The following is an 18654-nucleotide window of genomic DNA, read 5'->3' as shown; positions in this document are numbered from 1 at the left end:
ATCAAAGTTTCCACTTCAAGTTTAAAATAGATAGCTTTATAAATGCAAGGAAGCTCAAGCTGCCAAGAGTCACTTGCCGTTTATCCTGAGCTGAACATACTTCTTCAACATTACTGCTTCTTAATAAATATGTGTTGCTTAGGCAGATTTCTGATTTAGGTGGTTTTAGTAATCCAGAATGAGACTAACCTTTCACAATTTTACAACTACTTTGTTCAAAATGCTGTTAAGCTATTGTACATATTTCTTTCTACTTAATTTCAGAATTCCATTGTTCCTGTCTTGTGGATCAATTTTATTTAAGAATGGGCATCAGCCACTATAACTACTTTGTTTTCCAATATAGTGATTTAGTACATAGTTCAATTTATGTTAGGAAATAATCTCTAGATCCAAATTTGAGTTTCTCATTGACTCATATTTGTTGGAAACCAGAAAATATTTAGTCTTTTGCTTTTAACAAAAAACACTTGTCGGTCTAATCCCTGTAACCGTAGAAACCTTTTTATACTATTCTACAAAGAACTTTATGGTGCTCAATGCGCTCTTGTACTACCAAAGTTCCTACCAAGTGCCTAAGGACATATATATCTAATTTTCATTTGTTTTAATGCCCCAACCTTGCTGGCTTTGTGTTTGCCCCATAGTTGAAAAAATAAAATAAAATCCAAATCACTCTGTTAAACAAAAAATGCATGTGAAATGGTGGCAAAGTGTGCAAGTTCTGATTTCAGCATGAAAGGAGGTCACTAAGGAGCCAATATAAGGTGAGAATACTTATTAGGAAAATTGAACACCTTTGAATTATACTTTTAACACTCTAAAGCAATAATTATGTGCATTTTTATGAGCTGCATTTGAGGTGGATTTAATAGAGTCATTTACATGAAAGTTACTAAAGTTTTTCTATCCTTTATTCATCTTATGATTAGCAACAATGTCTAGAAATAGAATTCAGTTTCCATTGATTACATCCAATGTTACAGAATTGGTTTGCCATACAGGTTATTTTTTCCAACCTTACCAACAGTAGACCAGAAACATTGACATTGCTTATAAGAGCATTCAATTGCTTGCCATTGGCAGGAATTGGAAATCATGACTAGAAGATAAAATGTGTATCAATTTTCAGACAAATATAGGTGTTTGTAATTATTAAAGTTTTGTTTTTAAAAAAACAGGACAATACCAATAACTTTGTTATTCTTAACTAGAATTGGATGAACTTAGACAAATATGACAAATATTTCTGGGAAGAAAAGTTTCAAATTGATAGATTTTAGAGGGTTTTAAAAATGTAAAATCAGCATTTTTACATAATACTTGGGGTTTCGAAAAAGATGTGTGTGTAGGTGAGCATACTTTCAGAGAACTTATCAAAATCATCTTGTGAAACAAACATCGAAGGGATTTTGGAGGTCTTCTAGTCCAACCATCTGCTCAAGCAGGAGTCCCTATATTATTTCAGACAAATGGTTGTCCATCTCTTCTTGGAAACCTTCAGTGATGGAGCATCTATAACTTCTGGAGGCAAACTGTTCCACTGATCGATTATTCTTACTATTAGGAAATGTCTTCTTAGTTCCAGGTTGGGTCTCTCTTAGATTCCCTTCTACTCATTGCTTCTTGTCCTTCCCTTAAGTGCTTTGGAAAATAGGTTGAACCCCCTCTGTGACAGCATCTCTAATCCTTCACGTCTAATCCTTCATGTCACATCTAATCCTTTCATTCTCATCTATTTTTTTCTGCCTGGGTGCAGGACTTAGTTTGCTCATCCCTGAACTGGATCTTTAAAATTTCATATTTCTGGATGGAAACATTTATTTGAAAACTAGACAACTCATTATATGTTGGGTCATTTTTTAAAGAAATATCTCTTTATTTAAATAAATAAATAAAATGATCATAATCAGGCAAGAAAGTAATGGGAGCAGGAGCAATTTCCAATTTCCTGATGGCATCTCCATTAATTTTCCTTGCAGGAAGCTGGCAGAGAGCATTGAAAATGATGATCATGTGCGGTTGACTGATGGTTGCAAAGCAGTGCTGAAGACAAAACTTGGCCAAATTTAAATCCCACAGGAGAGTAATCACACTTTGGTTACAGTCTTTAAGTTGGCCTGTTTTAAGTAATTTGAATTTAAAAATGTTGCCCTATGCTGCACTATTTTACCCAATTAAAGTTTATAAACAATCAGACAGATATGACAGTTTTTAAAGTAAATAGATAAAAAATAAAATGTATGATTAGTAAGTGAAAGAATTCTAGATAATTATGATGAACAAAATATTGTATGCAAAGTTTTGTGATTTCTTTTCCAAAGTTACAGAAAAATCCACAAAACCAGGAATGAATGATAGATTGAAGCATGTAATGACAAAAACAAAAATCCAATATTTTCCATAAAATATTAACCGGTGCACCCTTCAATATTTCATAGACTCCAACAAAGTTATCTTATTATTTCTTCTCCTTATGGGACAACTAGTAAACGGTACTAAAATATATTTCGGCAATCTGGCATGTCTTCTCAAAGCACTATGATAAAATTATTCACTGGAATTAGAAGTTAGAACTATCAGTCCAAAAAAGTCACCTCCTTTCTTCTTCCTTACAATACTTGTATGCATTTGTTTCCTTCATATGAATAGTTGGGGGGGAAATTAATTTTTGAAAATCTTTTGAGAATTATCTTATGAGTGTTCCAATCACTAATGACATCTAGGCAGCATTAAAACATGTATATATCTATTTGGAATCTTTTGAACCTGTGTAGATTACTCTTGTTTAGTTGGAAAATCAGAACCTTTCCAAATCCGTGCCTATGCTTTGTAGCTATTAAAGTTAATAAGACACTACATAAAATAAATTTTTCATGTAATTAAAAACTTAGAAACTAATGTAACTTGCATTCATCTTATCACAGGAACATTTTTAAGCAATAATTTTTATATACTTTTTCCTCAAAATATATGCGAGAAGCAATTATCATTTTTGTAGAGTCCCTTGATTTCTTACCAAGACTGACTTATTTCAGATACAGTTTTAAGAAAATTTCAATAATATCTGGCTGATGTAGCTTTCATGTGGGATTGGAAAGCATGTTTCCCAACATGTGGCTCAGATGAACATCCTGCTTCTTCTTTGATTTATGATTTTGTTTAGAAAACCTCTGAGCTTTATAGTCACAAACCCCCAAATGAAAAATGGGGGTGGGGAGAAAGGAATCAACAGAAGGCATTATTTCTTGAATTGTTGTGCAAGAGAGTTAAAAGTTGAACAAGATGCCACATGCAAGAGTAGTTGACAAAACCCTAGCAACCATTTTTAGGAAAAAAGGAACAGTTTTGGATGGAATGACATGAAGGAGGAAAAGGATGTTTTATCTATTTCCTGCTTTCTGCTTGTGCATTTCAAATCACATCCTTTCAAAACTTCTGGGAAAGCAAATGTGCATTTGTGAAAGATGTTTCAGAAGAATATGGCAAATATAGGACCTATTGAGCACAGAATTAATTCAATACTACAGACTTATTGTTTGGAATATTTTCCAAACTCTTAGATAAGAGCTTAGGTATTCTGTTAATTTTAATTTATGACTTGTATATTGTGCAACCAGTATAAAAGGCAATTTATATATTGTTATGAATAAAAGGTATATGGTTGTCCCATTTATGTGTCTTACCAATTAAGACTTAAAATGAGACAGCTGAAAAGAATTGCTTACAAAAAAACACTAGATAATATCTGCCTCTTTGCCTATGGAAAAACAGCTACCTGTTTGTTTTTTTAGATAAACAGCTTTTTTATGTACAATGAGAGCATATGCACCAAAGACAAATTCACACTTGGCCAATAAAGAATTCTATTCTATTCTATTCTATTCTATTCTATTCTATTCTATTCTATTCTATTCTATTCTATTCCATTCCATTCCATTCCATTCCATTCCATTCCATTCCATTCCATTCCATTCCGATAAGTTCTCAAGAATCATTAAGTGAGACAATTCAGAACCCTTTCAGGGGAAAAATGTTTTTTAAAGTGTTATTTTCTTTTAAAGTTTGAAGATTAGGAATATTTCCATCTACAATTATCTGCTTTGAAACATCTTTTTGTAACTGTTTTCTTTGTTCAGTTCAGTTTTGTTGTTCAGTCATTCTGAACATAGGTCATTGTGCCTTATCCAGCAGTTCAGTGGTGAAACAGGCAGGAAAATGCACAGGAAAAACCAAAAGATACAGAATAGGTAGTATCAGGGTTCAACAGCAGTATCTATGAGAGGGATCTAGGTTTCCTGGTGAACCACTGCTTTAATGGGAGTGAATAATGTGTTGCAGCTGCCAAAAAAGCCAATGAAGTCTTAGGCTGCATCAACAGAGGAAAGCATCAGGGGAAGTGAAAGTACCACTTTATACTATACCAGTGAGACCACACTTGGAATATTGCATCCAGTTCAGGTCACCACAGTACAAAAAAAATATTAAGATCCTAGGCATGCAAAGAGCCTAAGGAGAAGACATAGGGGTGATGTCATAGCTTCCAAAGCTTGAAGGCCTGTCATGGGGAAGAAGTGACTAATTTATTCTCCATAATACCTAGGGACAGACAAGAATGAGTCAAAACTCATCAGGGAGAGAATTAACCTGGAACTAAGGAAGATTTTCCTAATAGTTACAACAATTAACCAATGGAACAACTTGTTCCTGGAGTTGTGAATGTTTCATCATTGGAGGTTTTCAAGAAAAGATTGGACAACCATTTGTTTGGATTGATATAAAAACTCCTACCGTGGGCAGGGAGTTGAATTAGAAGACCTCCAAAGTCCCTTCCAGCCCTATCCTTCTTTGGACATCATTTTGGTAAGACTATAGATAACGTCTCATTTGACTTCTTGCAAGCTCACATTTGTAACATCGGTGATATTATCTATCTAGCTATTTTGGTTATACGATAAAGATATAACCCTGAAGTCTTGTATCAGTTACACTGACTCTCTGAACTCAATCTCTTTACCTGGGTCTTAGGGTGCTGTTTTATCTTAGGAAGGGACTAAAAGCAATGGCTGCTTTTGTACCAATTTCCTGCAGTGTAGCAACCTTCTTGACAGAGTTATGAGATCTCATGGCATGGTTAGTAGTGGAGTTTCCTGGGCTTATGGTTCTGGGGGAGTTTAACTTGTGTTTCCTGGGAGTGGAGTCAAAGATAACCACTTTTATTTTAGTTATGTGGTAAAAGTCTCCAGGGAGGTGAAACAGGGCTATGTTTCTTTGGATGAGATAATGGTCCCCCAATCCTTTTTTTTTTTTTTAATAAAAATTTTATTTGGCTTTTCACAAAACATAATACAAGTAAAATTTCTTTTTTTAAGAATAGCATGGTCCTGGGTTATCACTTCTCCATACAGACACAAATTCAATTTCATATTCATCTTTGTGTTCTATTCCATATCTTATTACTATTTTAATATTTTCTCAATAATTTTCCCTTCCCTTAGTTTTCTCAACCTTGCTTTTAATTATCTCATTCCTTTCTAAATTCAATTATATATATCTTTTTCTAAGTTTCAATACCTTTCTAGTCATTATATTTATACTTTTGTCTGCAGGGATTCACATCGCTGACTTCAAAATGCTTTGAAATATTATGATTGGAATTGTGCCATCCGGAAAGAGGTAAAAAGTAAAGGAGTCCACGTGGACTTTACTCTGCTAGTCATTTCTGACTATAGGGGGCAGTGCTCATCTCCATTTCAAGGCCCATTGAGCCAGCCCTGTCCGAAGATGTTGAACTAGCCTATTATAGTTCTGCAACTATTTATATACCAGTCTTGCAGAAAACAGGGACCTTCCTTTTTTGCTTCTTACATTTGCTTAGATTGATAAGGTTAGTCAGTTTGCTAATGTAGTATTCTTGAGACTAAAATGGATTGAGCCTAATGGTATCTGTAGTGCAACACAGCTGACAGCTGAAGGTTAATTTACCCCCTTTGGCATTTTTGATTTGCAGTTTTACATACTGAATGATTCTTGATTCCATTGCCAGATTGCTCTTTATGGAGAAATACTATTAAAACATGTTCTGATATTAAAAATATCCAACTGTTGTTTTCCAATAACTTTCCTGATCAAGAGAGACAGGACTTTACTGCCTGCAAAAAAGCTCTGGAATGACATAATTCATGGGTGCCCATAATTTCTGCCAAGCTGAAGAACTTGTGAGCACCACCCAAATGCATCCTCCCACTCAGAACTTTCATTGACCATAACAGCTCATCTCTGCAAACAGCTGTTTCCTTTCCATGCAAGTATTTTTGGAAACGTCTTTTTTCCATCCTTCTCAAAGATATAAAAGTTTAAAAGTTAGTAAATAAAACATACATCCTACTGGGACATGAAATCCCATCACAGCTGGACAGATTTGCTTAACCCATAAAACCATTCCTGAAAAACTATTACTTTAGCCAGTTCTAAATGCAACAAACTTTGATTTTTCTTGGCTTTGCCCACTTTGCTTGCTTAGGGGATATAGACTCTTTCCTCAGAACACATATGCAGCTCCCATTACCATTAAGAGGGATTTAAATTTACACACAGACATCTGAAAGAGACTTGGCCACTTATTTTTAATGTCCCAGTGCCAACAAAAGCAAAGACCTCTTGCGTTCTCTCAAATCTCTGCACTACTAATTGAGAACAATGCTTATGCAAGACTTCCTTGGGGAACTTGGGGCCTGTAGTTAGATCTAGGCTGAAATTCAAGTATGAATCACAGCTGCTCAGAGAAGGGATTTGGAAATCTTCAGATGAGCTATAAGGCAAGGCTAAATGAAAGTCCCTCAGAACTAATAAGGATGAATTTAACTTCTAGCATATAAACAGATTTCTCATCCTTTAAATTATCATTTTGTGAAGTCAAAATAATATCTGTTAAAAACAGCTAGTGACTCAAGAATTGTCACAGCTATTTCACAGCTAAAGCTGGGATTTCTACCAGCCGCTCCCCCCCTCCAGCATTTCTTAAAGAAGAATCTGTTTCTAATACTTGAGTATATGTAGCAAAAACACTTCAGTTTCTTTTTTTACCTGTCCCATTGAATAACAAAACTACAGTGTATTATCTCTCAAGGATTCAGCTGCATTCTGCATTGTAGTTAAAGTGATAATATTGGTGAGTACTGGAAACTACTGGAGTTGTTGATGTTAAGTACCTATATGGCTTAAGAGGAATGTATTTGTCAATCAGTATTTCAGTCACAGAAAAAAAGTCATATGATACAATAGCTGACTTTTAGAGGACTGATTTCTTATTAACATTTTGTTGGATTTCGAACAAAATTGAATTTGAATCTGTAGAAGCCCTCAAAAGGTGAAGTTATTTTTATTTTAAAATAATAATGGATGAATTATATAACTGAAATGATTAAAAGTCTATTAAGATATAAACAGAATTCTTAACACAGCCTTGTATGTGGAACCATTTTCCTATTTTTTAATATTAATAGCAGAACACTTCCTTTCACACACCAATCAAATACATTTCATTTTTAAGATGTTAAAGAAGCATTTTTATAAGCAAAGTATTAAGTTAATCAGTTAACCAACCACAGTATTTTGTTTAAGGCATGTCCAATTAGCTTCTGAATGTGTTGAATAAAGCCACAAAGTGTTTACACAGAGGGTTTGTGGACTAAATTTATACTGCTGCTAAACTGACTTTAAAGCAAAGACATATAACATAAGGTCTAGGATTCCATGTTGCACTGAAAACTTTGGATGTCTTCTCAAAAGTAAGTTCATTGCATGCAGTGTAAATTATTCACACATAACTGAATAAAGATACTGCTGGAAGCAAACATTTGTAGTGGATGTAGAAATATTATTCTGGATTATATGACACATGGCAAATGGAAAGAGTTACTGGGAATTATTGTTGGCTGCTTAATGCCTCATAACTGGCTTGCATTAAAACTTTACATGAGAAAAATGCCGGAAAATGGTAATCTATATTTGCTTTGTATTAGAGCTTTCTCAATGAAACCCAAAAATCTGATACCAGTTTAAAAAGAATAAGCTTATATTCTTTGTAAATAGTAAATTCAACTAACTGATTACTAATAAGTTATAGTTAATACTGAACCATAGAAGAAGAAAAGGAAACTACTGGGATATTTTAATGGGTCACAGAGTATGCAGAAGTATATGGTACGGTAAAAAAAATATGGCACAATCCTTCCCTATGGTTTAAGCAGAAGTATATATATTGGTTGAACTAAATTTATTTCTTAATAAATATACTTAATGCCTTCTAGTAGTCAATAAATAATTGACACTAAAGGGATTGGACTGTCTGACATTCTCATACCTCATAATATTTTGATTACCACCATTGCTGATTAATTTTAACCTTGAACAGGACTTTATTTTTTAAGAAATGAGGGTACGTTAAATTATTTTGGAAGTCCTCTTCATTTTTTAAATAATTTGTCAGGGTAAGATGGTACCAAATACTATTGCAACTGAGGAATGTGTCTCTTCAGTTGTTGCTAAATTTCATCTATTACCTTTCCTTTCTGATTGGTCATATTTGCTAAAGCGTGATGGGATCTGGAGCTAACAAAAACTAGATGTTCCAGCCCATATTCATTTGCCTCACAGCTTATCTCTGCTGTATTATCTTTTTGTGTTTCTCTTCATTTTATGCATTGATTATTTATTTTATTTAGTTTTTTGTTGTATCTCTTTTGTTGTAAAGTTTCAGAAGTATCTTAAATCCAGAAAAGTGTCTATGTGCATATATTTCGATACTTTTCTTCTTCATAGGATACAATAATTCTGTGGAAGGACACTCTAAATTTGACAAGAATGTCCCAAGGTACTATCTTTGATTACATAAGCATCTTTTACCTAGATAGGTTTATCAATGTTTAAATTTCTTAATCAAATATTAGTAATTCCAAATTTGATGAATATAACTGAAAATTACATTCACATTTCAGACCACCTTTCTCCCTGTATAGCACTAGAGAAATCACTAAACTGTGATCTGACCATGATAGGGAGAGTAAAGATAGGTCCATCAATTGCCAGTAAGTCAGGACCTGTTCTGACCAGAACATCAAATTGGATGTGTGATCACCATTCCTAATCAGGCCATGGATGACCTATTGGAGTCATGCTTTCCATGAAATCCGGAGTTACCTCTGATCCCACTGCCATTGATCTGATCCCATGGCACATTGAAGTCCACAAGAACCATAAGTCTTGAGAATTCCACCACCAACCATAAGGTGAGGTCCAGGAGCCCAGGTAGGGAAGTTGTCATGCAGCAGGGAGTCTGTAAAACAGCAACAGTTCCACCTGTTCCCTTGAGCCCAATTCAGAAAAATGAGTCTCACAACTGGGCCTTTGTGGCCATGCCCCTGGAGGCTGCCAGACATTTTCTATTGACAATAAACACATCACCTCCCTGGCCCTGTAGTTTAGGCTGGTGCCATACTCAATAACCCTCTGAGCACATTTCTGAGAGAGAAACACTTCTCTCTGGGCCATGTCTCAGTAATTGACATTCTCTGCAAGAATTAAATCAGCAACAAGGGCAGTCTTATTATAGGCTAATATGCCACTTAAAAGCAGCAGCTTATAACCCAGTTCTGCTAACCATTTAAATGAGGTGAGTGCAAGGGAGCAGAACACAAGACTGGTATGAAACACTGAGGCTGAATTCCATGTGAGCCACTTCCCCCTTGCTTCCCATATTTCTCAACATTACTGAAATAAACTGCCCTATTTTGCCTTACCTGACAACCATTCCATCCCCCAACTTCAAGTCTCTTTTATTGATCTAAAAGGAGAGCCTCCTCCAACTAGCAAACAGTCTGGGATAAGGTGAACATAATATTATAGCACTTGCTCTCAGTGCCTTCAAGGTACTACCACTCCTTTCTTCACTGCAGCAGAAGCATCACAGTCCAATACTCCCTTATCCCCTAGCACACTAACTCTACATGCACTCACTTCATAAACAGCGTCCTGCTCAGTCCTCTCACCAACCAGGCAGGGAACACTTCTTTTCCCTCTATAGCTCTCACTGAGAGAAGAGAAACAAACACACTCACCTCACTCTTGCCCAACTTTCTTCCCCAACACAATGCCAGGGCTTCCTGAATAACCTTCCAAGGCCAGGTTGTAAAACAATCCAAAGATTTTAAATGAAAGTAGTGGAACAGCCTAAAGGCATGCTAGCTGTAATAAATCCTATTGTAATGGTGCAGTCCTATAATATCTCCTAAACTCCTAAGCACTCAAACACCAGTAAAAGTTAAAACCTCCACATGCCAACCAGTCATCCGAAAATCCAGGGAGCAGCCTGCCATATTCCACAAGCCTAGAGTTCATGTGAGTAGGTCTGATTGTTGACTAAGGCCAGGAAGCTTGTCCTTTATCAGCTCCGCCTTCATCAAGCAATCCATGTGATCTCCCAAAGCTGCAGCTGCCAACTTTTGGACTTTTGGACTGGAGTATAGCTCCAGCAGATTACAGCATAAAGAAGATAATCTATTGAGATTCAGTTGAGGCTCAGGGGACTTGGAGGGGGGGGGCGGCGGAGGAACAGAATACAGTCATAAATAATCCACCTCTTCCTTCTCCATCTCATTTTCAATCTTCCCACTCTTCAAACTCTCTGCTTGTCTGCTTCTCTACTTCTCCCTCTCTCCAACAGTTCTCCAGCCTGTCATCAAATTTATCATTCCACTCACCTTCATTTCAACATACTCCTGTTGCACAAGCCAATCTCAACATCCAAAAAAACCTTCCAAAAAAAAAAGAAAACCCTGTGCAAAACTCTTTCAGAGTTATATCATCAAACACAAACACATGCTGCCATCATTTCCTTAACTCGTTAAATTAAATTTCATTACCAAGTTGCATAGAATCATACGTAGTATGGAGAAATCAGGAAGATTTTTCTCCTTTTCTCAAAATGCTGTGTGCAGGACCCATCCAATCAAGCTGCTTAAAATGAATTTAGAAAAACAAACAAAAATTTATACACAATTAAAAGTTCATAATCTGCCCACATAGTTAATTATAGAAAGATGTAATGCTAGCTGCTAATTAGATGGTTTATAAGGCATCATGTGATATATAAAAGAGTTATTTATCTTGGGGACATATGCACCCCAATATTACTTTTAGGAAAACAGTGATGGGAGAGAAGCATTATCCTTCACTATCCTTGGAATCCCCAAACTCCAAACTGAAAAGTAAAATCAGCAAACACACAGTTTCTCCCTAATGCTGTTAGAGTCTGTGGTTGTGTTGGCAGAGGAAGGTCTAGTTAAGTAGACTAAACTGAATTATGTGCTATTGACAGATGTTTTAGGTCTACAGAAGTACACTTCACATGGAGCTGTCCAGCATTCCATATGGGCCTAACTCTTATCTTGTAGTGAATTCTCTCCTTGACCTGATCTGCTGAAAACATTCTATGATCATAAACCATTTACTATCTGGACATTTTAGATAGATAGATAGATAGACAGACAGACAGACAGACAGACAGACAGACAGACAGACTGATAGATATGGTTGGTTTAATATGAAAGCTAAGCTCTTTAAGATTTCTTCTGAACTTCCATGCTAATAAAAAAGTTAAATCTTTAGCACTAAATTTAATGTTCAGTCTAAAAACGTTATATCTCCATCAGCTCTTCACCTCTGAAGTTGTCTTTGCACTATCATAAAAAAATTACATAGCAAATTTTCCCAAAATAAATAATTTATTCCTTATTCTCCATTCTCTCCAATTTTTTTTACCAATTTAATTTTTGTCTGGAAAGGCACTTGAAGGTTGCAATTGGATTCCATATTGCAAAATTCCTACTGAAAACTACATTTTGTGCTGCATATCTAAATATAGTTTTGCTTCTTTTACCTCATTTTTGCCTATAATCTGTGGTATATTTAACAACATTACATGTATTTTACAGTAATTGTCAATAATTTATAGATATAAGCCACAGAAAGAAAAGACCTTCCATGCCATGTTGTTTGTCACTTTCAACTTGGAGAAAAGAAGTTTAAGCAAGAAAAACTACAAATGGGAGAATGTCAATGTGTATAAATATTTGCTGGTTGGTTTCATTCTGCTTTTATTTTATTGGCAGGAAAGTCTTGAGTGGCTGAAAGATGGTCATTAACACCCTGACTTGATGTGCTGACAGGGTGATTATAAGTTTAATACTCTGTGTTATATTAAGAATGTCAAAAACTTTCTCTTAACCTTTCTGAGAAAAATAACAGTATGAGAAGAAACTTTAGACAGAAGAGTAATTTTTCCAAATGCTGGAAAAATGGATGAAAATATTGCAAAAAAAAAAAAAAAAAAAGTAGTTTGGCAAGTCACAAAGAATCACCTGACCTCATTTCCTGGATGTGCCAAAACCATTGCACTCTGAATATAGCCAAGGAGAGGAAGATGAAGAAAAGATACTATTTGTTAATAGAATGACAGTAAAAGTTTGTCATATTTTAAATGTGTGTGCAAACTTTATTGTAGTGTTATGGGAAAACATCCCTTTTCATTTCAACTTTAATGTCAACCTTTTGTTTACAATATGAAATAGAATATAGTAAATGTCCGAATCTGTGGAATTTATAGGCTGGAGGTTTCAGGATCTCAGAAGCCCTCTGGAGCTTTACACTCTGTCCATGTTCTTGTTTGGAGTAGCACCTTGGTAGTTTTTGCTTCTTCCAGCTATTTTTCAAGAGGAGCTGAATTGGTGTCCTCCCTCAATCCTGATATTTGAGATAAATAGGGCTCTAACAACCTTTCTGGCACAAATTTCTGCCATGTAGCATAGGTACATGCAGAAGTTTGATCCTTCCTTCCCTTCCATAGGAGATAAATCAGTCTCAGAGGAGTTGAACAAAACAAAACTTTATTGTAAAAATAAATGGCAAACTCCCCTTTAACTTTAGATATATTGAAATATTTTAAAAGGTAATTCAAAACAAAATGTAATGCTCTAAGCAGACCACCAAATGGTGGTGGTCTCTTACAAATTTTCCTGACAAAAATCACAAAATAAATAATGTGGAGCTTTCAGCTTATTACAGATCACAACAAAATTATGACTACAAATAATTTCCCCATATTTAGCCTAAAGATATAGAAAAGCTGAAATGAGACAGAATTTATTGTTTTGTATGGAGAAATAAAAATAATGAACTTTATACCTCACAGAAAAAAGGAAGCAATATGGATATATATTCTGCCTCGAAAGGCTACCTATTTCTCTCATGATACAATATTCTTGAAACAGTTGTTCTTCCTATTTCCTACTTCCCAAATTTCCCTTTACCTGTACATTTCATGTTCTAATTTGAAGTGGTGGCAGAATAAACCAGCACTTTTAAGAGTTTTAGCTTCTGCTCCTGTTCCTGTTTGTGTTCTGCCTTTTGTTTTAAAAAACTATTTCTTTTTCCATATTCATGGAGAGAGGACATGTAGTAAAGATTCTGCACCTGATCGAAGACTGTGTCATACTCTTCGATTTGGATTATACGACTGCACCTATTCAACAGGTAAACTGACTGGCCTCACTAAGCAAATTTAGTTAAGTAGTTATCTTCCCTGGATGACTATGTGAAACTCATCTATATTGATTTCCAAATTAATATATTTTTGACAAAGCTATTCCTTTTTTCCTATACATTTATTTTAATATGCCCATATTATATTATAGTACATTACTTCCTTTTATTAATTTTTATTCTGGTGTCTTTCCTGGATTAGTTATTAATACATTTGATGTTTTTGCAATCAAACTGAGTATTTTAAATAACTTAGTAATCCACCCAACAACTTTAGTTGTTAAACATAGTAATAATGATAATACTTAATGCACTTTCTCTGTTTTCAACAGAAACAATATTGATCTCATGGGTTGAGTATTTGAATTCTACCTTTGGGTATTAGATTTGGACCTAATAATTTTGGTACCTTTGTTATATCTTCTTTCTTTTCTTGTAATGTTTCTTCTTAGCATCTGGAAAATTCAGAACTTGAGGGCTAAAGTGCACTTCCCCTCTCTCAAACTGCTCTTTGTAAATTATTGTACAGGGTGCTATTACTCTTAAGTCTACCAGAAGCAATTTCTCAAAAAGATCCAGTTCCTGTAAAAACAGCTATAGGTCAAAAACTGAAGGAGCAATGAAAAGAGTCATTTTAGGCCTGTGGTTTTTGGCACTGAACTGTTGTGAATGTATAAGCCATATAAATGTTAGCTTTTTAAATAAACATAACCTCCGGTTGGATGGAAGCAGCAAATAAAGTTGGAACTTGTTCCTTTTGCAAAACAACATCTCCAAAATATGTTCTGATGGATTCAAAAACAATCTCTAGAAATAATCTTCCTTTTTTGGTGATTTAACTTTTTGTAGCGAAAGAATGGACAAACATTTGTAGTTGAAGTAAATTATTTAGATATCTATAAATCTGTAAATCATTGATAGTAAATTTATGATGAGGTAAAAATTATTTGTGCACTTAGATTCCTTCTCACAGTGTTTAACAGATGGTTTTGATTTCATGGAAGTTGATCAGGAAGAAATGTATACCACTCCCATTTCCAAAGGTATAGACTGCTCTGCTAATGGACTAGCACAATTTTAAAAAGCAGTCTATTAACCTTACTAAAAACTCATGGTCAGATACCGAGTAATGAAGCTTGTGTCTCTTGATTCTCACATGGCAGAAGTTAAAGTTAGCATATCTCTGTGGACTGTCTATTTTGCAATAAATAGTGCATAATTTTATGCACTGTTACTAATTAGAGTGTTTGAAAAAATATAAGTGAAGCAATATAACACATTGACCTGTGATATTATAATACATGGATATTTTTTTCATGCCTTTAAAGGGAAGAAAATCCATCATGTGAATCAGCTGTGATACCCTTTTGAACAGATGTACACGAATCTAAATATATTCTGTTATTAATATACACTGCTCATAATTATTGGTATCAAACATCTTAAAGGCTACTTTGTTATGTTTAGAGATAAGTGATTTGCTGATCTGGCAGAAAAAATGTATTTGGAAAGATCTTAAAATAAGAAATAAGGTTAGAAAAGCTTGACAGATTCCTACCTTCAATTTTCATCATGACTTTAGCATTTCTATATAATAAAATAAAAAATAAAATGAAAATAAAAATTATAAAAGTAGACAATTGGACTTGATGGAATAGCACATTTTTAGCCAATTACAGTTTTTGAACCATAATTACCATAATAATTATTTTTATTTGAATTATTGTCAATATTCTAGTTTTCAGGAATCTAAGACTATAGATTATGTTCTACTCATAAACAAGGTTACATCGAGAGCAACAGTTTTGAAATGCCATTCTAAAACATTGGTTTACATTTTAAGCACTATTTCAAAAACATTATTTTCATTTAGAACTCAATTTAAAAAGCTATTAAAGCCACTTTTGTATAATAGTTAAAGGCATTGGGCTAGAAACCAGGAAAACATGAGTTCTATCCACTTTAGGCATAGAACTCTTTCCAGCAATAAGAACTAGGAAATGGCAATTATGTCCAAAATATGTTGCCAAAAGATTTCCAGAAAATATGGCAGACTGAAGACAGATTGCAAAAGGCAGAGCTAAGTATAGACCCCCAAAGAGAAAGCCAACAAGAGGCTCCTTTCACCCTCTCTTGGCAAAGACAGGATGTGACATCACCAATGCTGTTCTGTTTATGATTGCTCCATGTAGGGCACAGCTCTTCTGGAGGGTGGAGAATCAGGAGATGAGAAAATCCACTATCATTGCTCCAGTCACAAATGGAGCCTTTTTAAACAACACTAAGTTCACACTTTCCTTGCTGCCCTCTTTATAAATTTATTAACTGTTTCAAAGAGATAAGACATTTTATGTTTTCAAAGTGACAATATTGCAAATACTAGGTGAGAGCCTTCAATCTATAATAAAAGAAAATGAGGGTGTATCTTCATAATCCTTAAGAACTGAAAATAAACACTGAAAAGCAAGGTATTATTTTGGCTATATAAATATTAATGGCTCAAAAACATTAGAACATTGATTTTCTAATATTAAGACTTCAGACATATCTTTGAGAAATTGTACTGAGAACTATAATTTGGCATCAGCTATAAATAAAAAAATTAGATGAGGCTTTAAAAATTAAGAACAAATAAAAATGACAAACCCAGATATTAATTGTAATTTTATTTTGATGAACTTATGCAGGCAGCTGTTTAAAGTATTAAAGAAATTTATTATCAGGATCAATAACTATCTTAATGTGTTAATAAGAAAGATTGTTTTGCATAAAAGGAAGGAACACAAAGCTAGTTTATTTGACCAGGATTAAAATGGGATACATTGCTATTTTGGGTGGATAATTTTGGATTTGCCAATATCTGGACTAGAAAAATGTTATGATGATATTTTCTTAGATTTAATATGGTGTTCAAACTCCCTCCCAAACCCATGTAGTTATTCTAATTTGATAGCATTGAGGTTTATAACATCTCTATGCTTTGGAATTCTCGGTAGAAGTTAGTAGAACCTGTAGAAGTTAGTACAGAGTCATCTTAAGTGTTTGTTCCACATTATTGTTCAGACATGACATCAAAGTGCTATTGTGTTAGTTGTGATCAATATGATGCTGGGATCTTCTGTATAGAGGCATGAATCTTTTCATTACCATTTATCAAAAGAAGAATTCAAATCATTAGCAGAGCAAATATTAGCAAATGCTTACAGTAAGGGAAAAAAAAGTTACTTGCAGAGTCTGGATTTCTTTTCAAGTGTGAACTGAACCAGAAGATAAAATTTTGATAATGTTGAGTTAAATTAGGGATGGAGTAGGGTACTGGAAGCACTGAAAATAGTATTGATGGCTTCATGTTTGTTACTGTAAATCTTTAATTATATCATAGTTACAAAAAAGTCACACTCTAATTCAAGAGTCATATGCTTATTCATGTAAAATTTGCTGCTGAATAAAATTTGCTGCTGATTGACCAAATCAAACAATTCTGACATATTTCTCAGTAGGTAAATTTGATTTATAAAAATAAATTGCCCAGTACTAAATTGATATCAATTCAATAAATGTGGAACTTTCCTTTTTCCTACTTATATCACCTACTAATTATATCTTTATACAAATTCCTGTCTCATGCTGTGCTCAAGATACTTTCAAAATCATAAAGCCTCACAACCAATGGCAACCAATGAAACAAAAATGTGGTAGCATTATTTATCATGGATTATTACTTTTTTTAAAATTAAAATATACTTCAAAGTTAATGAACAAAATGATCAGCATTTATCCAAATCTGATTGGTCAACATGACCAATTCCAGCAGAACAGCTGTTGAAACCAATATGACTCAAAGAGTAAGACTATATCTTTGAGGATTCCTGAGATACAGGCCATTTAGGATTCATTCATGTTCAGGCTTTCCAGTTGTTTATACTATTCAATATTCTCTCTTCTCACAAGCCTTCCAAGAAGACATGAATAAAAGACATTTACATTTATTCCCTTTTCTTTTAGAAGCAACAATTTACTAGCATTATTATTGTATCATTTTTATCTTTCTTTTTACAATGAATACTACCTCATATAACTGTAAACAAAAGGTACTCAAGATATTTAATAGCGGAGAATGACCTCAGTCAGCATTCATTAAGTTACAATTCTTAAAATTGACTGACCAATTTCTTGCATTAATAGCACTGTTAAATGGCATTGCTCTATAATTTAATTCAAGTATGGTTTTGGATTAACAGAGGGCAATACTGAATATTTCAGACATCGTTAAATTATATTAATTTTAGGTGCTACATTTGTCCCAATGAATGGAACAGTTTGAAAAGACCTGGGCCTATTCCTTAGCCAGATGAATAAAAAGAAACTAAATCAGAAGGCATATGCTATAATCCCCTAAAGACTTTCATTCATGTTCAGGTTTTGCAGTTGTTTATACTAGCACATTTTTTTCTTGTAAAAAAAAAAAAGCCTGTGATATAACTCCAACCCATTGCTTGAATCACCAGGGGCAATTGGGAAGCAGTTACAGCAGATTTCAGAGCTGAAGGTTCAGTTCATACATGATCAGTGCCAGAACATTATTCTTGGCTTTTTAAAAATTAAAAATAGCTAAAGGCTATGGGTTGCTATGTGCAGATTGCAGTTTATGACAAAGGTTTACCTATCGTGTCAATCAAGTTATGTTTGTGTTATTTGATTAAGCCATTTTATTTTGGTGAGTTCATCCTTTTAAAAAAATAGTTTTTAATTTTGCCATCTTTTATTGTCAATTGAATAATACAAAATTGCAACACAGAGACCACAAATTTTACATATCTTGGCACTGAGCATAACGGTCTATTGGCACTTGGTTTTCTTTACCAAATGCAATCATCATGGCATATGAGTCTCCAGGAGCTATTTAAGCGATTAAGCCAATAACTACATAAAGTGGTAGGTTGTTGTGGAAACATAAACTTGCTGATTTTTGTCTGCACAAGACCCCATTTGATGCACATACATTCAGAGAAACTCATGCCTAGAGCTAAAATACATCTCTGAAATGAAGAGGAA

At 34.2% G+C, this 18654-nt stretch overlaps 1 protein-coding gene across 12 annotated transcripts in view; it reads left to right on the top strand.

Moving 5' to 3' along the window:
- Nucleotides 1–18654, top strand: part of LOC148125440 (uncharacterized) — a 192972-nt gene that overhangs the window by 30070 nt on the left and 144248 nt on the right. For 2 of the 12 annotated variants that reach the window (XR_015744126.1, XR_015744121.1), the window contains exons 1-2: nt 4655–4863; nt 5610–5676. The exons of 1 other annotated variant lie outside the window; for it this stretch is intronic. Coding sequence is in view for 1 of the 11 variants with exons in the window: in XM_087936170.1 (XP_087792296.1) it covers nt 5648–5676 (29 nt within the window). In the remaining 10 variants the exon portion in view is untranslated. Of the gene's footprint in view, nt 1–4654; nt 4864–5609; nt 5677–6122; nt 7172–8823; nt 8876–12170; nt 12229–13503; nt 13591–18654 lie in introns of those variants that run through there. 9 more of the 12 variants (XR_015744125.1, XR_015744118.1, XR_015744122.1 and 6 more) reach the window with 9 other exon arrangements.

Source organism: Pseudonaja textilis, chromosome 6, assembly GCF_049901715.1.
Source record: "Pseudonaja textilis isolate UNSWEBS1 chromosome 6, rPseTex1.2, whole genome shotgun sequence".
Taxonomy (NCBI): Eukaryota; Metazoa; Chordata; class Lepidosauria; order Squamata; family Elapidae; genus Pseudonaja; species Pseudonaja textilis.
Note: the sequence above shows the minus strand (reverse complement) of the source record. Positions and strands in the feature narration are given on the sequence as shown.